Here is a 23006-nt window from a genome sequence, read left to right as displayed (position 1 = left end):
TTAGGAGCAGCAGCCACCGTGCCTTACCCCCAGCTTGGATTTCAGTGGCTCCTGGATAGGACCAAGTCCAGAGTCCATGCCCAGCAGGACAAGAGCAAGGCTGACCACCTCCTTCCCTCACCCACGGCTACCTGGGTGCTACGCCCTACAAACTAGGTTCCATGGTTCTTAGACCCTCTTCTCACTGCCGATTGCTTCAGAGCCTCCCAGTCCAGCCCAGCTCTTTCCCAAGGTAGCAAAAGCAGCCCAGTGGAAAACTCACCGCAGGGTGGCAACCTGATCTCAGCCCTCCACCCTCAGTGGCCCGCCAGATCCTCTGTGGGATCCAGTTACTGCATCTCTGATTCCTGCCGCCAGGAGCAATATGGCCCCGTAGCATACAGCAGCATCCTGGCCTATCCTCCTGGCCTCACAGTTCTACCCTTTTGTGTGGCCCTGAACTTGACGGTGTCCTACATCTGCCTCTAGGCTGTGGGCTGGGGAGGCAGCAAGAAGGGTGTAAGGGCCAGTGGTAAAGCTGGGACACCTTGACTGTCAGCAGGGATGGCAGTGTGCAGTCAGATGCCCTAGTGTTCCTGGTCCACTTGGCTTGGAACGAGAAGCCTCATATGGTATGCTAGGGCAACCAGCTGATGCTCACATCCAAGACATCTTGTGCAGCAACACACCCGTGTAGCAGGCAAAGAATCAGGGTATGCCAGGGATCCTGTGTTCCCGGCTAACTACTGAGGCAGATGCTCTTCCCTTCCGTGCAGGGAGCTCAGGGTGATCTAGCTTCAACAGCCTTTGGCAGACTTGGAAACCAGATTACTGCTGCTCAGATCACAGGGTTATAGGCTTTGGCCCATGGCTTTTACAGGTTTGAGTATAGGGGAGTGTGCGGGGCACAATCTTCCCCAGAAGTACTCCCATGGAATCCAAAAGAGAGGACTGGGTGGTACAGTTCAGGAGATGCCAGCAGCCAGCCACACCTGACCCCTGACCTCTTACCCCTGGGACCACCCGACAGTATGTACCCTCTCCATCCTGAGCCTGACAGGCATCTTAGGGAGCTTCAGTGGCCCTGCTCAGTTTTACCCTGCACCTGCCTCAGGGGACCAGAGCCAAGCAGGAAACTAGAGCTGTCCATCCTGGGCCTGAGCCAGAACTGGCGTCTTCTCCCTCATAACAGCGTGTGACAGCCACGGGGAAAGGCTTTTCTGAGGGACAGTAATAAAAGAATGTGGACTGCTTCCAGCCATGGTCCCAGCCTTTTTTCCCTTGTCCTGTGCCCGTCATCCCACATGGCAAACTGGCACAGAGGTCAGCAGTAAGGGAGAATGTAGAGGGTGAGGTAGGTCCATCCACACAGCTGAAGACACTGAGGAAGTAAGAGGAACTGTCCCCAGTAGAGTGCTCAGGGTAGGATCCATGATGGACTGCCGTGGGCTAACCCTATTGCTGTCAGCTCTCCCTGCAGGCCAGCTTCATTCACCCCTGTGACCCATGCACATGTAGGAAGCAACTGTCAGAAAGTGTAGTCAGGCTGTGCAGCAGGTGCTGCCTTAGTAGGCGGGGCATGATGTCCATGCAAAAGCCTCACTTGCCAGGGTGGTGTCCACACTGATCAGTGTTCCAAGCTTAGAGCAGCCCCCCATCAACCAAGGATCTGATTAGGTTGGTCTGTGAGGGGAGAGGCCTGTGGGTCAGCTATGCCCATGGTGCCCTAAACCCACCTAGCCAGACTGCTTAGGAGCCCTGAGAGTCTAGTCCTTCTGATTGGCATATGGCTTCATTATCCTGACCGGTGCTGGCAGGGCTCACCGGCATCAGGTGCCTCTTGGGAAGAGGCCTGGCCGCCAGGCACTAAGTGTCCTGGCTCTGGACAGGCTGTTGGAAATAAAGCCAGAAGTGTCAATGGCTAGTCAGTTTGGGGACACTTCCCCACAACAGTCCCAGGTAGAACAGGTGAATGACATTTGAGATATGAAGTCCACTGGGCTCTGGGTCTGCCTTGGCCGCAGAGGCAGCTTTCCTGGGTCTCTCCATGCTGACCTCCCCTGCGGTCTCCAGGCTGCGGTGCGCTGCCCACTGAGGGTCTTCCCTTCCAGATCCCATCGGTTCTACCACAGAGTAGACACTTCCTCCACGTGTGACCAGTGTTGGGTCTGGTTCCTGCAGCTCCGTGGAAAGTCATGATGCTGTAGACAGGTCTGCATACTGAGTGTCAGTGTGAGGGTTCACAGAGTGAGGGGCTAGGATGAGCTGTTGTGGTCACCTGGAGACACAGCCCAGCCTCTGAAGATGCTGCTCTAGACACAAGGCTCGGCACCTGCTTCTGGATGCTGGCATAACAGGTTGTACACCTTATAAAGGACCCCTATCCAGGGTGCAGGTCACATCCCAGCTACACACAAGTCTGTGGCAGACTGGGCCCAGACCGTCTACAGGGTACTTAGATGACAAAAAGCACCTCTCTTATTTTGGGTGCACAAATGTGCACCGCTGTGGCCTGTCCAGGCGGCACTCTGGGACATCTAAAGTCAGTTCCACTTTAGGGCCATTTCCCCCACAGGGGAAGATGGTATGCCCAGAGTATGGCTATTTGATGCTACTGTAGCACGTGTGTTTTGGGGGAGGAGCACCATTGATGGACTGTAAGAGGCCATTGGGGTGAGCATTGCCCCATCCCACTTCAGAGAACAGCCCACTCTGAGTGGACACACTGTTAACCACAAGAGCTGGGTCTGAAAGGCTAGGACCCCCTCGGGGTTATACTGGCTACCGCAAGCTTGGGTCCGAGTTGATGCCCTTCTTGGTAAGACCTTCTGGGAGCAAGAGCAAGAATGCCCTGAAGGCCCCATACTCAAGGTGTTCACTACACACCTATCTCTTGGAAAACTTTCTCAGATTGCTGATGGGTCTCCTTCACCACTGAAAGCCCCCTTTGCCCTGTCCCCCGAGTTGGCCTCCAACAATGCAGATAGTGTCTGAGAACACAGATGATTTTCCCCACCTCCAACCTGAGGCTTCTGCCTGTAGGTAGCCTACTACCATGGCAACCAGCACGTGGGTCTCGGTCAGTGCCCAGCCACGCTGATGCAGGTGTGCGCTGGCTCGGGTTTGTGAATGCAGGGATGGGCATTCTCTCCTTGCTGTCCCTGGCCTCACCCCTCAGTTCCTTCCAGGCCTCCCAGGCCACTTGGACCACGCTGCACAGCTCAGCCCACAACCTTGATTTCCTCATCCTGTGCCGCGCTCCTGCCCCTGCCCAGAGTCCAGTCTGGCAGAGGCCCAAGGCCCCGCCTCCTGCTGTACTCCCTCCCCGGGCCCTTGAATCAATTTTTCATGTTAGGCTGTTCGCAGTTCCACTTACACACTGCGGAGGGGGGAGGGGCCTCGCCTCACTTACTCTGCCTAGGTTCACTTACTGAGGCCTGCAGGTTTAGGGTAACAGGCGCCACTCAACGGGCTATGTTAGAAGAGTTTGGGGAGGAACTTTCTTCACTGCACAGTGACCACCTCATCTGTCCCACCCCTCCCCCAGCCTAGGCTCAGAGCTTGCAGAAGGCCTGCAGCCTAGGTGTGGAACTTCACTGAAGCACCTGCAATCATCTTCTTGCTGTTTTCCTTTCTTTTTCAAATCATCTCTTCCACACCTCTCCCTCCCCCATCCTCCCATATGCCCCCTCCCCCCCACAAATCCTCCCTATGTCCCCTCCCCCACACCGTGCTCTCTTTCAAATTCATGGCCTTTCCTTTTCTGTTGTTGTTTGAAGACTGGATTTCTCTTTGTCATATAGGCTAGCCTCCTGCCTCTGCCTCCATGGTTGTAATCACAGGCATGTAAAGACAGGCCTGGCTAAAATACGTGCTGTATGTAAAATACGTGCTTCTGTAGCTGCTGTCAGTGACAGGACCTTTCTCTACCTGACAGGCGTGAGGCCCTTGGGATCGGTCCCCAGTATCTTCGGAGTATAGAAAGGGACTGACACATCTCATGTGTATCACTCCTGGACCACCCCAGTCCCCTTCACAAACAGAAGCCATGGTATCTCCTGACTCTCATGGCTTGTAAAACCATAAGGCATTGTGGTAATGCCTCACAAGCGAAGACAAGGAAAAGCAGAGGCTCTGTCAGGTCAGAAAATTCAAGGCTCCAGTAAAGCCGAGAGTCTCCAAGAGGAACAGAGGGCGGCACAGGAAGTCTGTGGCCACTAGGCCATCCCTCAGATCCCTCAACACTTGAACCTCAGGGAAGGAGGGACACCGGGGACTGAGTCCCAGAATGTGTAGGACATACCTGTGAGGACAACCATGAGCCTTCAACACTAGGGGGCCTCTGCCTTCACCCTTCACTTTCATCTCTAATGATCTTACCATTTCTGTTCACACAGGCCCAGACACGGCCACAGCAGCAGGGCTCGGCTCTCCCTCCTCACGTCTGTCACGGGCACTTCTAACGGGTGTATATGTGTCTTTTGTGCTGGTACCTTTCCATCGATCTCTATTCTTCTTTACCTTACTTATTTACTTATTAACTTACGTCTGTGTGCAGATCAGAGGACAACTTTGTGGACTCAGTTCCCTCCTTCCAACTCTGCATAGGTTCTGTGGATGGTACTCAGGTCAGCAGACTCCCACATACTCACAGTAGGTGCCTTCCCCAGTGAGGCACCTCGTCAGCCCCCACCTTACTTTGTGAGACTGGGCCTGTCATCATTCAGACACACTGGACGGTCAGCAGGCCCCAGGGTCTCTCCCTGTCTCCACTCCCAAGTGCTAGGATCAAAGACCATTTGTCTTAGTTGGGTTTTTACTTTACTGTGATAAAGAACATGACTGTCTTAGTCAGGGTTTCTATTCCTGCACAAACACAAAGACCAAGAAGCAAGTTGGAGAGGAAATGGTTTATTCAGCTTACACTTCCACTGGAACTCAAGCAGGTCAGGAAGCAGGAGCTGATGCAGAGGCCATGGAGGGATGTCACTTACTGGCTTGCTTCCCCTGGCTTGCTCAGCTTTCTTTCTTATAGAACTCAGGTCTACCAGCCCAGGGATGGCTCCACCCACAATGGGCTGGGCCCTCCCACTTTGATGACTAATAGAGAAAATGCCTTACAGCTGGATCTCATGGAGGCATTTCCTCAACTGAGGCTCCTTTCTCTGTGATAACTCCAGCTTGTGTCAAGTTAACATAAAATCAGGCAGTACAATGACCAAAAGCAACTCCGGGAGGGAGGGATTTGTTTCATCTCAAGGCTTGTAGGCCATTATCCAGAAAAGTCAGGGCAGGAATTAAGGAAGGAACCCGGAAGGCAGAAAATAAAGCAGAAGTCATGGAGTGTTGCTTACAGGCTTGTTCTTTGAGTGTGTGTGTGTGTGGAGGTACCTGAGCCAGAATTGGACATCAGATCTCTTAGAGCTGTTGTAACAGGGAGTCAGTTGTAAGGCTCCCAGGATGAGTGATGACAGTTAAACTCAGGCCCTCCGGAAGAGTAGCGAGAACTCCCAAAGGCTGAGTCATCTCTCCGTTCTGGCACTGGGTACCTGGGCAGCTTCATCACCTGTGGTTAATTTTATGAATAGTCACAGAATGAGAGGTCATGGGAATTAAAAGTTTGAGTGCTTATGACAATAACATGCAGCGATCCTGGGTTATATCTATAAAAAATGCTGGAGAATACCACTGGACAAAAGCCATCCCTGACGTACAGCCTGTGGGCTGCTGTGGACAGTCAGAACGGTTTCTTGACCGCTGTGCTATAAGGCAGGGTGCTATGCTGGGCTGCCTTGTATATTGCTCAGAAATGACAAGAGGCAGAGAACCTAAGCTGTTGGTTACAACGTGATTAAACTTCAAGATAAAGTTTAAAAATGGAAAATTTTCAGGCCAGGTTTGGTGGTGTGCACTTGTAGTCACAGCCCTGAGGAGGCAGAGGCAGACAGATCTCGAGTTCGAGGCCAGCTTGGTCTACTAAGCAAGTTCCAGGACAGCCAGGGCTACACAGAGAAACCCTCTCTCTGAAAACAAAAAAACAAAAAACAAAATAAAAGAGACAGTGAGGAGGAGTGGTGCCGACCTTTAATCCTAATACTTTATATATGACTTTGTGGCCAGCCTGGTCTACAGAGCAACTGAATAGCAAGACCTGCTCTCAAAAATACAAAAACAAAAGATAAAGAGATGGAAGAAAAAAATAATAAAACCTTTGACCCCCGGCGGCGGGGGCCTCAGAGTCCTAACCCTGAATCCGGGACGCTTCCTGTTCTGTGACCTGCACCTACCTTCTCCACTCAGACCCACCCTTTTCCTTTTCTTAGAAATGATAGGTGGCTCACCGACGGTACAGCCCAGTGACACCCAGGAAGTACAAGGAAAGCTGGGAGAGAACCTCTCACCAAGGCACGCGTTGTCTGTACGTTAGGGTCTCTCTGAGTATCTGCTCCCGGACATCCTATGGGCTGGTCCTATCTGGCAGTGAATCTGTTCTTTCCTCGGCTGTTGTACTGGGTGATGACTGCCCCAGCCCCACCTCCTCCCCGTGCGTCAGCACCAGCTGAGGTCACCCTCTGCCTGGCCGCAGCCCTGCCTGGGTTCCCCTATCGGAGATGACTCAGCGGGGGGTCCGCCCTAGCCCTGCCTGGTTAGTAGTTTCCTGGTCCCTCTTGTCCTTTGAGGTGAGGAGGACTTGGAACCGCAGGTGCGCTGCACTCCTCCTCTTCCTCACTAAGTGGCAGTAGCACGACCCTGGCGGTCCACATGGGAATGACACTGGCCGCCACTGCCTGCCTTCCGCAGCGCCCGTGCCAGGGGCGCCATCTGCTGGGCCCTGTACCCAGGCTCGACCCCCCAGGTCTCCTCCCTGGCACCCGGCCCCCGGGACAGATGCGTCGTACCCGCCCTGCATTCTGCTGTTCCGTCCCAGGCTGAGATCTCAAGAAGGGGACGGAAAGCCAGAGCAGGTGGCTCTTTCCTCCTGCCTGAAGTTTGAGGTGGCCTTTCCACACGCCTGACCACCCGCCCCGCTGGTTTTCCTTCTGAGAGGCTAACTGCGCCCTCCGAAGACAGGCTTCCCAGCCTTTTATAGCAGTGCTGACCCAGTGAGCGAAGGGGAGCACAGGTGGTGAAGGGTACGGGTGGCGAGAGCCTTTCAAGGGAAAAGTAATAATCTGCATGCTATCACAGTGAACCCGACACTGGATTTAGCTACGACTGCAAGCTGGGACAACCCAGATGACACCTCCACTGGGCTCTCCCAGGTCACGCCTTTTCCCCCTGACCTCCCACCCTCCGGGGAGGGCCAGAGTGACCCGCAGAACTCCAGCCTGGCCTCTGCCTACCTCCCTTAGCGCACACCGGCTGTAGCAGGTGGGGTAGTGGCCGGACACAGGGCGTCCAGAGCACTAGCATTCTGCCTTTGTCCAGCCCTGACCTGGCTCCCAGTCAGACGCCTCGCCCACCTCCTGAGGGTGGTGCGCTGGCCCTGACCACACTATTTCTGTATTCCCTGCAGCCTGCCGCTAATGCAGGAGGTATGGCTAACCCAGCGTTTCCTGCCCTGTCCCCTGGAGCCCTCAGCTGGGTAGCTGCTCCTTGCCTATCTGATCACTCGAGCTGATCAACTTGGAGTAGAGAAGGGTGGAGACTGGGGTTCTCTCTCCACAGTTCCAAACCCTGCATTTGGGGTTTGGGATGGAAGTGGGAACTGAATCTGCCCCACTTTCTTGGTTGTCCAGGCCTTGCTCACTTCTGCCTCCTTTCCCAGAGCTGGGAAACGGTCCCTCTCCCTGTTTGTCTTCCCGTCATGTGCAGCACAGCTGTCCAGCTTCCTCAAGGACAGTCTCTGTGGCTACTCAGTGGGCATAACCAGAAGCCCCAAGTTGAGATGGGCCTGGGGGGTGGTGACAGTTAGGTAGCTTCGGGGCACTGGTAGAAGCTAAGGTGCAGTGACCAGGGATGGAGGGGCTCAGGGCTTGAGGCAGCGTTGGCCACAGAGGACAATGGGACATACAGAGATGACTGTGGGGACCAGCCTGCAGAGACGGGGCAGGGACAGACAAATGTGGCTGGCCAGAGGACTAGGGGTGTCTTTTGTTGTGCAGAAATTGGCACTGAGAAAGAATTGCAAGGGGCATATCAGCTTTATGAGGTACAGGTCTCTCAGGAGGAGGCAGCCAGTCCTCAACACACTTTCCTGGTCCACATGCCACACCACACCTCATAACAGCAGTGATAAACAGACGACCCCTGGCCTATGGAGCTGCTTTGTGGGAAAAACAGGGAGCAAGGTCTTCGGAGGAGAGCCATTTTCTTTTTTTTGAGACAGTTTTCTCTACATAGCCTGGGTTGTTCTGGCCGGTCTGTGTAGACCAGGATGGCTTTGAACTCACAGAGATCTGCCTTCCTCTGCTGCTACTGTAATGGAATCAAAGGTGTGGGCTACCACACCAGGCTGAGGTCAAATTATTCTTTCTGGGGCCTCAGCTAGCTGGGGATGAGCGTATCCTTGAAAGCAGGCCAAGGCCCAGGCAGGCAGTCCTGCCTAGAAAAGCGTCTGGTCTACATAGATGCGCTAAGTTGCTGGGAGCACCTCGGAGCAGCTGGGAACCTCCTCTGGCTGGGTAAAGTCCTACCCAAGGGTGGGGAGGCTATCTGTTGTCCAGTGTGTGTTTCATGTGGTGTTCCCAGCAGAACCTTGACCTTCGTGGTTGTAATATGCCCTGGGTTCTGTGACCGGAGCCTGGCTCAGACTCACCCTCAGTTTATTGCCTTCTTTCAAGTGGAAAGGCCAGTCCTGGGCCTCCTGGCCCTGGACAGACAAGACATCTCCATTTGCATGTGATGTGTCTACACAGGCCTTGACAGGAACGTGGACTCAGGATATTTAGATTTTGGTTTCCTCAGACTTTTATGTTTCCCTTTTTATTATGGGTTCTTAGGCTTGCAGAAACGTTTCAAAGACAACAGAGTTCACCCACGGCACGGTAATGTTAGCCGTGTTACTGAGGTTCACCTTGGTATACACTCCAAACCTGACCTGAGTCTCACAGCGTCTACAGTCTCCTCTGTTCCAAGGTTAGGAGGAAGTAAGTCTGAAGTGCCTAGGTGGGTGGAGCATGTGCTGGGATCCAGGTACCAAGGGCAGAGGTGACCAGGAGTCCAAAAAATATCCAAAGTGGCCGCAGGGAGCAGGAACTGACAGGTTCCAGTGGACACCTGGGAGGGTGTGAGGGGTGGAGCCAGTCTGCATTCTCTCTCCCTAACCCTTCACCTCTTCTACGGCTCTTTTATCGTTAAATGACGGGAATATGTAATAAGATGTATTAACACCACAATAAAAACTGACCAAAGCCAGCACAGGAAAATTTTTCCTTATCATTTCTCTAGACTGAGTCTTTCTTTACAACTGGGGACACGCCCACTTCTGGCCGACCGGCAATTGCCGCCTCTGGCCTGCAGGCTCACGGAAGCCAGGCTTTCTCAATTCCAGCTCCAAGAGGGGTGGGGCTGCCAACTTCCACAGCAGGCAAGAAAGGCCCGGACCTGACCTTTGGCGAGGCCCCACGCTGCCCAGTTGCAAAATAGACAAATCACAGCGCCTCCTTCCCGTGCACAGCGTTAGGAGGCCGGGCTGCGGCTCCGCTCCGGCGGGGCTACCCCTCCCCCGCGGTCCCCAGGGAGGGCTGCGTCTCCGAACCCGAGCGCACAGCCGGGGGTCTCTGCGCGCACCGGCCGGGACCGCCTTTGTCCCGCGGGCCAATGGGTAGTCTGCTTGACTAAATAAGGCGAGGAGCGCGGCCCGGCGCCCCGTCCGTTACGTCCGCCCCCGTGACTCAGGGCGGCCACTGGCCTCCCGGCGGCGGGCGGAGCGCGGGTCGAAATCGCCAAATATGGCCGCGCCGCCCGCGCCGCCGCCCCCACCCGCACACCTGAGCCGCACCTTGGTCCCGCCGCGGGACAAGGCGCCCCCGCCGGCGTCCGAGGGAACCCGGCCTTACAAGGCCGTTCCGTGCTCGCAGCTTCTTCTGCACGCACGCAGACAAAGGCGTCCTTACAGAAAGCCGGGTTTGAGAGCCAGGCTCCAGGACGTACTTCTTGGGTAGCCATGGGCGTGTGAGAGATGGTCACTAAGTGAGAGCGCTTACCGAAACCTTCCACTTTCCCCACGTCTCTCAGGTCCTGGGACCCACCCACCCCCACCTACAAGTGGAGGCCTCGGCTCTTAGCTCCTGTAGGCTGATGGTGGGGTTTCTAGAGGTCCAGCCCTGCGTCCCCCCTCGTGGGTGGTGCACGCATTTGACAGTCACCTCTGTGCAATCGGGGTACTCGCAGGCCCAGCGCCCTTCTTTCGAGGCCTGATGTTGCACAAGGTGACTGGGTGTTGGCACGGGTTTGTGGCCAGCAGGTGAGCAGGGCAGGCTGCTTGGTCCCCTTTGAGTCTCGTGTTCACGTCTCAGATGGGGAGCTGACCTTGGCGCGCACCCAGAGCGCCCGTGCTGGGGCTGGTGGGGAGTGGCACACCCCCACCTGCCAGAACCAAGCTGTGTCCTGTGACCTTGGAGTCCCTCACCTCACCGCTACCCCTCCGCTTAATTCCACACTGAAAATTCCAGAAGCTTGCAAATATACCTGTGTAGCTACCCGGTCAGCTTCCCCCTCCCCCGCCCCCGGGCACCATCAAAGCGGAGCACTGGAAGGTAGAGCCACGACCCTGCTAAGGGTGACAGGTCTCCCAGAGCCGTCTCACGGGGAGGGCAGCAATGCCCGCCCCCCACGCGTGTCCAGAGGGGACTAAGGCCTAGGCATTCTGTGCCCCAAACCAGTTTGACCCGGATTTCATAATCAATGGAGAGGAGTCTCGCCAACTGACCCGAACGGGGTGGGGGGGCGGGGCTTGACCATCTGAAAGTCAGGAAGGAGACTTTCCCTGCCTCAGTTTCCCTACCAGCATAACAATGCCCAACACCTCCACCGATGTCCAGGGATCCCCAACCCCGTGACGCCCCCTCCTCCAGGGAAAGGGCCTATGCGGACTTGGCTGTAGTGATAGAACTGGTGACCCCTCCCACGTGACTGGGATGTGACGGGCGCTCTTCGGACCCCCGGGGACCCTGCCAGCGGGTCCCCAGCCAGGCACGGGTGCGGCGGCCCAGCCCCACGCGGAACCTGTAGGGGAAGCTCCTGGGGGCGTGCGGGGCGCAGAATTCACAGAGGGGCGGGGGCCACGGGACTCACTCCAGGTCGGGGCGCGGCCCGCCCGGGGCTTGGCAGTTTCGGGGCGCAGCCCGGGCCCTCCCTGCAGCGCGGCAGTCCCGGGGCAGGGACGGGCCGAGCACACGCACGCCCCTCGCCGAGACCCCCGCGAGCGAGAGCCGGGCCTCCCGGGGTCGCGAGCGCGCGGGGGCGGCGCGGGCGGGGCCGTTGGCGGCGGCGCGGGCTAGGGGCGGGCGGTCCCGGGTCCCACGTGTCCCTGGCGGGCGGGCCAATGGGCGCCCGGCTTTTGGAAAGATCGCCATATATGGACATGTTCTGGGGCCGCGCGCGCCTCCGCCCGCGCGCGCGGCCCGCTCCCGCTTAAATAGCGGCGGGGGAGGCCGCGATCGGTCTCACACTCCGCCGCCGGCTCCTAGTGCGCTTCTTTCTGCTGCTCCGTCGCCCCGTCCTTCGCCGGTAAGCGGCCCGCTCGCCTCGCTCCGCGGGCCTGGCCCAGTTGACCCTCTGCGGCCTGTTCTCCTCCCTGCTCACCTTCCTGCACCGCCGCGGAGCCCAGGGTGCCTGGCGGGTGGGCCCGGGTCTGCACCGGGGCTCGGGATCCGGCTGGGGGCAGGGCGGGGCCCGGCGCAGTGCGCACCACCTCCGCGCCGCGGCGGAACAGGGGCTGCCGGTTGCGGACGGTTACGCGGGCCCTGGGGCCGGGGAAGGGGGTGGAGGGGTGGCTCGGCGCCGCAGAGGGTGAGGACTGCGCTGATTCCGTGGCTTCCTTGCCCAGATCGCAATGGAAGAAGAAATCGCCGCACTCGTCATTGACAATGGCTCCGGCATGTGCAAAGCTGGCTTTGCTGGCGACGACGCCCCCAGGGCCGTGTTTCCTTCCATTGTCGGGCGCCCCCGACACCAGGTGAGTGGAGAGGGATCAACTCCCTTGTCTTTGGGCCGCGGGAGTGCGGTGGGTGGGGCGGGTCTGGGTCTGACCGGCCTTTTCTCTCGAAGGGCGTCATGGTGGGCATGGGCCAGAAAGACTCCTACGTGGGTGACGAGGCCCAGAGCAAGAGGGGTATCCTGACCCTGAAGTATCCTATCGAGCACGGCATTGTCACCAACTGGGATGATATGGAGAAGATCTGGCACCACACCTTCTACAATGAGCTGCGTGTGGCCCCCGAGGAGCACCCAGTGCTTCTGACCGAGGCCCCCCTGAACCCCAAAGCTAACAGAGAGAAGATGACGCAGGTACGCTTAAGCCAGGGCCTTTCCTACCCTTCAGTGTGACGAGTCATTTTCTGTTCTGCCTCATTTCTTGACATTCAAGCATTTCTTTGGTGTTTCCAGGGTTCTGTTCCTCCTCTTCCTGGCATTTCCTTCCTGAAGCCTCCAGGTTTCTGTTTGCGTTTCTGCTTGTGTTCTGTTCTTTTTTTCTTCACACATCACATTTGTGGCATGCAGCATGTAGGGTGTGGGTGTGTGTGGCTCTGTGTCCTAACTACTTACTCACTGTGAGGTGCTCTTTGTCGTTCTGCAGATAATGTTTGAAACCTTCAATACCCCAGCCATGTACGTGGCCATTCAGGCGGTGCTGTCCTTGTACGCATCTGGGCGCACCACTGGCATTGTCATGGACTCTGGTGACGGGGTCACTCACACAGTGCCCATCTACGAGGGCTACGCCCTTCCCCACGCCATCTTGCGTCTGGACCTGGCTGGCCGGGACCTGACAGACTACCTCATGAAGATCCTGACTGAACGGGGCTACAGCTTTACCACCACTGCTGAGAGGGAAATTGTTCGTGACATAAAGGAGAAGCTGTGCTATGTTGCCCTGGATTTTGAGCAAGAAATGGCTACTGCTGCATCATCTTCCTCCTTGGAGAAGAGTTACGAGCTGCCTGACGGGCAGGTGATCACCATCGGCAATGAGCGGTTCCGGTGTCCAGAGGCTCTCTTCCAGCCTTCCTTCCTGGGTAGGTTCCAGAATATGATGCAGGAGTCAGAGGGCTCTTACTCAGGAGGGATGAAACACACGGAATATAGTGGCTAAGTGAGCTCTGTTCCCTAGGTATGGAGTCCTGTGGCATCCATGAGACCACCTTCAACTCCATCATGAAGTGTGATGTGGACATCCGCAAAGACCTGTATGCCAATACAGTGCTGTCTGGTGGTACCACCATGTATCCAGGCATTGCTGACAGGATGCAGAAGGAGATCACAGCCCTAGCACCCAGCACAATGAAGATTAAGGTAAGTGGCTACCACCCAGCCTCAGCGGGCCTAGGACCTGATTGGGATGTGGGACCCATGGGAAGGACACAAGTGCTCATTCAGTGTTTTTCCTCTGCAGATCATTGCTCCCCCTGAGCGCAAGTACTCAGTCTGGATTGGCGGTTCCATCCTGGCCTCACTGTCCACCTTCCAGCAGATGTGGATCAGCAAGCAGGAGTATGACGAGTCGGGCCCCTCCATTGTCCACCGCAAATGCTTCTAGACGGACTGAGCAGGTGCCAGGCATCTGCTGCATGAGCTGATTCTGAAGTATCGATTTGCCCTGGCAAATGTACACACCTCATGCTAGCCTCATGAAACTGGAATAAGCCTTTGAAAAGAAATTTGTCCTTGAAGCTTGTATCTGATATCAGCACTGGATCGTAGAACTTGTTGCTGATTTTTGACCTTGTATTCAAGTTAACTGTTCCCTTGGTATATGTTTAATACCCTGTGCATATCTTGATTTAGTCCTTAGTTCATGTGGCTCGGTCACTTGGTGGCTGGGGAGCACACAGTGGAAGAGAAGTTCCCAGCCTGGTGAATCTCTGTGAGCACCGTGTAGTGATCTGTGCAGGGTATTAACCAACAGCAGACTTCCAGGATTTCCCGAGGCTGACAAGTGTTCCTGAACCAGTTACCACTTCTTGCCAGTCTAGCAGGGTGGGAAAGTCCGAGCCTTAGGACCCAGTTTCCGTTCTGGTTTTCAACCTCCTGACCGCCATGGATTGTTGTTACTTGCCTTGAGTTGGGAACCTTTGCATCGACAACTGTAAATGTATTCATCCTTTTAATTTATGTAAGGTTTTTTTTGTACTCAATTCTTTTAAGAAATGACAAATTTTGGTTTTCTACTGTTCAGTGAGAACATTAGGCCCCAGCAACACGTCATTGTGTAAAGAAAATAAAAGTGCTGCAGTAACTGACCATTGTCTTCCTGTTTGGGCACAGGGCGTTGGGAGGGTGGAGTTGGAAAATTGTGTATGGTTGCCTAGCAGCTGAACACCTTCCAATTGGTAAGAAAGCCTGTGGATTGTGTTAGCACACTGTATCCCCAATTTAAAGCCAGCCATGCTTGGAGAAGATTGTCCTTTGAATCCACCATTGCTACTTTCTCACATTCTCAGAGGGCAAGAAATTAGGCCAGATGTTAACAGTCAAATCTTCAATGAAGGCCTGCTTAGAAGTGTAGGTAAGGAAGGCAAGCAGAACTTCTCCATATGAGGAAAATCTCCCTGAAGAGTAAAACCTAGATGTCTTTAAAAGGCCTTGCAACACTTCAGACTTCAGGTCAGGTGAACCTGGAAAGACTGGTTATCCGAAGGTGATTGAACACATGGTGAAGATGAGGGCAGTGGGAGTGGGTGGCTGCTGACCTCATATGTTAAGCATGCAGGCATGCCCCTGTGAACAACTAAAGTGGAGCTGACAGGTTCATGTTTATCTAGACAGTGAATTCAGCCAGGCCTACCTGAGATGCTGTATTTAAAAAAAAAAACAGATGGCTCAATGGTTAAGAGCAGGTCATGATCTTTCAGAGGACCTGGTTCTCAGTACCTGTAACTCTAGTTCCAGGGCACTCGCCCATGCCAAGGCAAACAATTAAAAAAAATAAAAATTAAAGAGTTGGGTGTGATTACACTTGGGAGCCAGTAGGTAGGCCAACCTCATCTACAGAGTAAATTCCAGGCCAGCAAGAGCTATGTAGTGAGACCTTGTAAGAAAACAAGCCAGGCAGTGAAGACACCTTTAAATCCAGCACTCAGGAGGCAGAAGGAGGTGGATCTGAGTTGGAGGCCAGCCCCTGGTCAACAGAGTTCCAGGACAGCCAAAGCTATGTGGAGAAATTTGTCCTGGAAGAAACAAAATTTAAAACACGTAAAAACAGTGCTACAAACTAAAGGTTCTAGACACAGCTAAGCAGCAACATGAAGAGATGCTGAGGCCCCAGCCCAGAAGCTAAGACTTGCACCTTCAACACCAACCCTGGCTCACTATGTTGCTTCTGGGACCCCAGCTCTGCTAAAGGTCCCCCGGCCTGTGATGAGAGAGACAGCTTGGTCACTGGGACTCACCTTGGACATCTGCCTGTGGTGGTGTCCTGAGCAGCTAGGTCAGCTCCGGCTGCTGGACATTCCTGAGGAGGATGGCAGGGCAAAGTATAGCATAGATAGATAGACAGACAGAAGGTCCAAAGGACGGATGGACGGACGGACAGGCAGATAATACTGGATGGACTGGAATCTGAAGTGGACTCTATATCCCAAAGTCCAGAAAATGAAATTCATCCTTTTCAGGCCTGGAGCAATGGCTTGGGTGGTGCCCCTGCTCCACCCACAGCCAGCCCTCGGTCTGCTGGTTTCTGATGTAGATCTTTCCTGCCAGCTCCAGACTAGCTGAAAGTTGTGTAGATCATCCAATCCGTGTGCCCCAATTCATAGAGATGCAGGTCTGACGTCACCATCGCACCAGGCACCAAGCCAGCCTTGAATATATGTTTGTAAGATGCCAAGACAGGACATGGTCACATCAAGGCATTTAAAATTTTATTTAGTTTTACATTGCAAGAGTGATCTACTATCTCAGCAGAGACCATGAAGTGCTCCTTAAAGAGGTGATCAAGCCTGGACTTGGGATAGATTCTGAAAGATCAACATTCAAACCCTTCACCAATGTCAATACACCAGTGCTCAGTACACCAGTGCTCAACACACCAGTGCTCAGTACACCAGTGCTCAATACACCAGTGCTCAGTACACCAGTGCTCAGTACACCAGTGCTCAATACAACAGTGCTCAGTACACCAGTGCTCAATACACCAGTGCTCAACACACCAGTGCTCAACACACCAGTGCTCAGTACACCAGTGCTCAATACACCAGTGCTCAGTACACCAGTGCTCAGTACACCAGTGCTCAGTACACCAGTGCTCAATACACCAGTGCTCAGTACACCAGTGCTCAGTACACCAGTGCTCAATACACCAGTGCTCAGTACACCAGTGCTCAGTACACCAGTGCTCAATACACCAGTGCTCAGTACACCAGTGCTCAGTACACCAGTGCTCAATACCCCAGTGCTCAGTACACCAGTGCTCAGTATACCAGTGCTCAGTACACCAGTGCTCAATACACCAGTGCTCAGTACACCAGTGCTCAGTACACCAGTGCTCAGTACACCAGTGCTCAATACACCATTGCTCAGTACACCAGTGCTCAGCACACCAGTGCTCAGTACACTCAGTGCCCAATACACCAGTGCTCAATACACCAGTGCTCAATACACCTAGTGCCCAATACACCAGTGCTCAATACACCTAGTGCCCAATACACCTAGTGCCCAATACACCAGTGCTCAGTACACCAGTGCTCAGTACACCAGTGCTCAATACACCAGTGCTCAGTACACCAGTGCTCAGTACACCAGTGCTCAATACACCAGTGCTCAGTACACCAGTGCTCAGTACACCAGTGCTCAGTACACTCAGTGCTCAGTACACCCAGTGCTCAATACACTCAGTGCTCAATACACCCAGTGCTCAGTACACCCAGTGCTCAGTACACCAATGCTCAACACACCAGTGCTCAATACACCAGTGCTCAGTACACTCAGTGCTCAAATCTGTTCTCTGTTCTTTGCCTTTTTCCTTTCTTCCCTCTCTCTCTCTCTCTCTCTGTGTGTGTGTCTCTCTCATATATGTGTGTCTCTCTCTGTGTGTATTTACTTATTTTTTGCTGTTTGTTTGTTTTTGAGGCATGGTTTCTCTGTGTAGTCCTGGTTGTCCTGGAACTCACTTTACAAACCAGGTTAGCCTCAGATTTGGAGATCTGCCCGCCTCTGCCTCCCTAGGGCTGGGAGTAAAGGCATGAGCCACCATTGCCCAGCATAAAAGCCAGGTTATGTTGGTCAGAACAAAATGAAAGGAAAAATGTTTGAGGGACTCAATGCCCTCTTCTGATGTATGTTATGACAGAAATAGTGCACTCAATACCATAAATAATAATAATAAATTAAATTTATTTAATGTGTAAGTACACTGTTACTGCCTTAGACAGAAAAGGGCATCTGATCCCACTACAGATGGTTGTGAGCCACCATGTGGTTGCTGGGAACTGAACTCAGGACCTCTGGAAGAGCAGCCACTGAGCCATCTCTCCAGCCCTCTACCCCTTATTTTTACTTATTGCTTTTAAGACAGGATTCTTACTGAGCTTTCACTCCTCCATTGCAGTTCAACTAGACTGACTGGCCAGGCAAGCCCTAGGAATTCCAGTCTTCCCCAACCCCAGCACTGAGGTTGATACACGCTGCCATCCCCAGCCTTTCACACGTGGGGTTTGGGTATTTAATTCTTGCTTAGTCGGCACCTTGCCCACTGTACCATCTTCTCAGTTTCTATCTGTTTACTTCTGAGATAGGTCTGTCCACTTTTCTGTCTGTCTATTTGTCTGTCCTTCCTTCCTTCCTTCCTTCCTTCCTTCCTTCCTTCCTTCCTTCCTTCCTTCCTAAATTCTGGCCAGGTCCATACTCAGGATTCCCGGAGTGCATAGTAGGGCTCTTTCTATGTAGCTCAGGCTGGCCTTGAATTTGCAATCCTCCTGCCTCAATGTCCTGAGTATCTGGGATTATGTGACAGCATCTGTTTTGCTTTCAAATAAAACACATGCACTGACAATAAGTTATTAAAATAGAGAAATTAAGAAGTTCTAATTTGGGGCTGGAGAGCTGGCTCACTGGTTAGGAGCCCTGGCTGATCTTCCAGAGGACCCAGGTTCAGTTCCCAGCACCTACATGGCAGCTCACAACTGTTTGCAACTCCAGTTCCTGGGAGTCACACCAATGGACATAAAATACAATGAAATAGATTCTAGAAAAAGAAGCTCTAATTTGTGGAAATGGGTGAGAGTTTGGGACTTCTTGTTATCCAGCAGTTCAGCAGAGTCTCCTGACTGACCCATGAATGAAGCCTGTGCCAGCGGCAGCCCTGGAGCTGGGTAGGACACCACAGTGGGAGTGGATGAGATCTTGGGTGAATGTGGTTTGACATGAGCACAGCCATTTGAGGATTCCAATGCCGCAGACTCATGGAAATGCCACCATCTTCCCCGGTTGGGGCTCAGAGGGATGTCAAAGCCTACCCTCATCCATGTCTAGATGTTACAAATGATATATAATAAGTAAATATATCTTAAGAAGATTTATTTATTATTTATATGAGTACACTGTGGCTGTCCTCAGATAAACCAGAAGAGGGCATCGGATCTCATTACAGATGGTTGTGAGCCACCATGTGGTTGCTAGGACTTGAACCTCTGGAAGAGCTGTCAGTGCTCTTAACCACTGAGCCATCTCCCCAGCCTCAGATACTTGTTTTTTTTTTTTTTTGTTTTTTTGTTTTTTTTTCTCTAAATCTTCATTTTTATTTATTTTTAAAAAAGATTTATTTATTTATTTCATGTATGTGAGTACACTGTAGCTGTCTTCAGACACACAGAAGAGGGCATCGGATCTCATTACAGATGGTTGTGAGCCACATTGTGGTTGCTGGGAGTTGAACTCAGGACCTCTGGAAGAGCAGTCAGTGCTCTTAACTGCTGAGCCATCTCTCCAGCCCAAATCTTCATTTGTAGATTTATTTATTTTAGTATTTTGTTTGTTTGTATGCATTTCTGTTCATGTGGTGTGCCTGGTGCCTACAGAGGTTAGTAGTGAGCATTAGATTTCATGGAACTGGAATTATAAATGGTTGTGAGCTACCATGTGGAAGCATGGACCCCAACCTCAGTCTTCTGTGAGAGCAATAGTGCTCTTTATGATGATGATGATGATGATGATAATGATGAATACATCATTGCTCTCTTCAGATCATCAAACACTCTTAACTGAGACAACTCTCCAGCCTAGAGCTGATATTCTATTCTTACTAAAGTATAAAGATCTTCCACTATGTTTAGGGCCCATTTCTCAGTAGACAGGTGCTGGTCCTCCCTCCTGGTGCTCCCTCCTAGCTTCCATGCTGATGCTATTGGGCCAAGGCCTCATGCTCACTTCTCCTGCATCATTCCGGGACTCCAGAAGTAGCTGCCCTGGAAGGCATGCAGCAAACCCTGACTGATGGGTTCTCTCCAGGCCTCCCAGGAAATACCTGCCATTGTTCTAATGGAACCCGGAAACCCAGCCCAGGGAGCACCTCAGAACTCAGTCAGCAGAACCAACCAAAGAGAGGGCAGGATTCCCTGGTGCTTGGATATCATGGTTCAGACAAGTCTCCTCTAAAGGTCTTGGGTGTGCTGGACAGATGCTGGGCTCTCCCATCTGACAGAAGCAGGAGATCTAGCTAGAGTACCAGTATTCCCCTGTGTGTGGCCCAGCAGTATCTACTGAGCAAGCCTTCCTTGCCCTCTTGTTACTCTATCTATCCCCGCCTGTCTGGAAGTTCCAAATGCAGGTAGTGGACGTAGTATGGGCCAAACTTGTGGCTAATTTTACTGCCAGAGTCAACGTCTCTGCAGTTTCCTTTGCTGTTACACATTCCAGTAATTTCCAGCTTCTGAGGTTACTTCCCTTTCAGTGAGGTCAGCCCTCCCTTTCAGCAAGGAGCTGAGTGCATTTCCTGATGCAGCCAGATTCTCCTGCTATGTCTAAGTTCCATCCTGGGATCCCGTCTCATCTAAAAATGTATGCTGTCTCCGTCTCTCTGTCTTTCTCTTTCTGTCTCTTTCTCTGTCTCTGTGTGTGCGCGTGCATGTGTGTTTGATGTAGAGTTTTGCTACGTAGCCCAGGCTGCTCTTTTTTATATTTATTTATATTTTTTATATACATTGGTGTTTTGACTACATGTATGTCTGTTTAAGGGTGTTAGGTCCCCTGGAACAGTTATGAGCTGAGCCATCTCTCCAGCCTGCCCAGGCTGGTCTTAACCACATGATCTGTTTCTGCCCAGTGCCTGGATTACAGGTGTGTGCCACCAGACCTGAGTCGTGGGCTTTATGACTCTCTTTTCTTGCCTGTGTTTCTTTGCTTCGGTATTTGTTTGGTGATGGCACCGCACCCACCCAAGGCCTAGCCATGTGCTACAGGAGCACTCTGCCACTAAGCCGCATGCCCTTGGCAGAACTTGATGGACGTAGTGTGAGACCCTCATCAGTACCCAGAACACTTCCACACCCCAGAGGTACTGTCACTGCTCTCCTTCTCAATCCATCCCTGTCCCCAGTCCTTCATGGCAGTTGCTGTGTATTTCTGCCTTTGCTGGGATGCCCTGTAAGTGGTGGGTGACCTTTGCAACTGGCTTGTTGCCCTGGGAAGTATACATCAAAGATTCCCCAGGCTCCAAGCCAGCATTGGTTCCTGGTTATCACAGTCCCTGGACTGGAAAAACCTGGGTGCTTTCACCTATTGACTGAGGAGAACTCCCTCCAGCTTCTGGTCCTTATGAGTAAACATTGCTGAGGTTTTGTGTGGACATGTTTTCCAATCATTTGGGTAAAACACCTAAGATGGTTCTCTGGCTTGTGTGGCCAGATGTTTTTGTCACGAACTGCCAAGTTGTTTTCCAAAAACAACTCTCTTAACCATTTCACTCTCTTAACCACCAGTGAACGAAACCCCCGTTGTCCCATGCTCTTGAGAGCGTTTGATATTCGTAAGTTTTGAAACATTTATAGGGAAGGACATGTCGCTTAAGACCTGCTGTCCTAACCTCTCAGATAATGAATCATGCTGAGTTCAATTGCAAACCTGAATGCTATTCCCTTTAACAGAAGCCTTAGGCCCTGCTTCTGTTAGGTTGAGGGTAGACACGAGCTATAGAGCTGGAGCGGGAGGAGGGGTTGTAGCAGACAGTCCAAGCTCTGCTCATGTCTGTAAACCTTGATAAGCCAGTGCAAATCCCCAGCCCCTAATTTCATGATAGTGCTTCGGCTTTAAAAATGACAGCAGGGCCTCACCCCGGGGCAGCAGGATGTCTCAACTCAACCTAGCCATGAGGCCGATTCTGGACGTTGAGTAGGCTCAGAAAGAAATTAGATATGAAGTAGCTCAGAAAGCAGCATCCTACAAGTCAGAACGTCTCTTTGTGCCTCTGTATGTACTGGATGCTCACCTACCCAAGCAGTTCCCCACCTTGTAAATGCAGGTAAATGATCTAGATCACCAAAGATGATACAGAAAATCAGGGATAGAGTCACAAGCCTGTGATCCCAGTACTCAGGGTTCGGAGGCAGGAGGATCAGGTCACCTTTAGCTGCATAGTGAATTGGAAGCTAGCGAAGATGACAAGAGACTATCTCAAATGTCCCCCCCCACTCCTGAAAAAATAATAATAGCAGGGTACGGTGGCATACACCCTTAATCCACACCTGGGAGGCAGATGCAGGTGGGTCTTTGTGAGTTTTCCCGGACAGCCTGGTCTACACGGAGAGTTTCAGGACAGCCATGGTTGCGCAGCGAGTTGGTTGTAACTGTACATAGCAGGCGATATCCGGCCCAGTCACTGTTCACTGATGGACTGTTGACCATTTCCAGGTTTGGCTTTACAAATGAAGCTTCAAACTGTCCCCAGTGCTGTGCTGGCATGTGCGCCCCACTATACCCAGTGCCTTTTATCTTAGATAAGCTGAGTAGAATTGCTGGATCTTTGTACTAAGTGCCAGACGATCTCCCATTGTGAATGACACACCAGCAATGTCTGAAAGTTCACATAGTCCCATCCCCCCCTTACCATGAATCATATTACTAATCACAGATATGGGTGACATTTCAAGGAGACCATCATCTACATTTCCTTATGATTAGTGATATGGGATACCTTTCAATATTAATATATTAGCTTATTAAAGATTTACTTTATTTTTTATTTTCTTATTTGTTTATTGTTATTTGGGTTTTTGAGAATGGGTTTCTCTATGTGGCCCTAGCTGGTCTTGAACTCAGAGGTTCACTTGTCCCTGTCTCCTGACTGCTGGGATTATGTTTAAATGTTTAAAGCATCCTTTCTTCTTGTTGTTTATCTTTGTTTATGTGTTTGTTTTTTAAGATTTATTTATCTTATGTACACTGTCTTCAGACACACCAGAAGAGGACATCAGATCCCATTACAGATGGTTGTGAGCTACCGTGTGGTTGCTGAGAATTGAACTCAGGACCTGTGGAAAAGGAGTCAGTGCTCCTAACCACTGAGCCATCTCTCCAACCCTCTTTGTTTTTGAGATGGCTCTTGCTCTGTCACCCAGACAGGCCTTGGACTAGAGTTTTCCCACCTCATGAGTGCTGAGATTGCAGGCCTTCACCACTAAGTGCTGTCACATTCGAAAGATATTTTTTTTTCTAGTTAGAATTCTACATTAAAAAAAATTTAAAGCCAGGCAGTGGTGGTGCACACCTTTAATCCCAGCACTCAGGAGGCACAGGCAGGTAGATTTAGACCAGCCTGGACCACAGAGTGAGTTCCGGGACAGCCAGGCTACACAGAAAAATCCTCTCTCCCTCCCAACAAAACAAAATAAATCAAAACAAACAACAACAACAAAAACAAAGATGGAGAAAGG

The 23006-nt window shown here is 52.3% G+C and overlaps 1 protein-coding gene across 2 annotated transcripts; it reads left to right on the top strand.

Annotated features, from left to right (window-relative positions):
• Positions 1-11526: 11526 nt before the first annotated feature.
• Positions 11527-14384, top strand: ACTG1 (actin gamma 1). 2 transcript variants are annotated; one of them, XM_080924364.1, is made up of 6 exons: positions 11527-11652; positions 11972-12100; positions 12193-12432; positions 12722-13160; positions 13256-13437; positions 13538-14384. In XM_080924364.1, exons 2-6 carry the CDS (start codon positions 11978-11980, stop codon positions 13679-13681), a joined length of 1128 nt encoding a protein of 375 aa, XP_080780490.1. In that variant the 5' UTR covers positions 11527-11652; positions 11972-11977; the 3' UTR covers positions 13682-14384. The 2 variants fall into 2 exon arrangements, with proteins under 2 accessions (XP_080780490.1, XP_080780491.1); XM_080924365.1 differs by lacking the exons at positions 11527-11652; positions 11972-12100 and adding an exon at positions 12532-12577 and having other exon boundaries at positions 12347-12432.
• The last annotated feature ends 8622 nt before the right edge of the window (positions 14385-23006 follow it).

This window comes from Micromys minutus (assembly GCF_963924665.1).
Source record: "Micromys minutus genome assembly, chromosome: 10".
NCBI lineage: Eukaryota > Metazoa > Chordata > Mammalia > Rodentia > Muridae > Micromys > Micromys minutus.
This window is presented reverse-complemented; position numbering and strand designations above follow the sequence as displayed.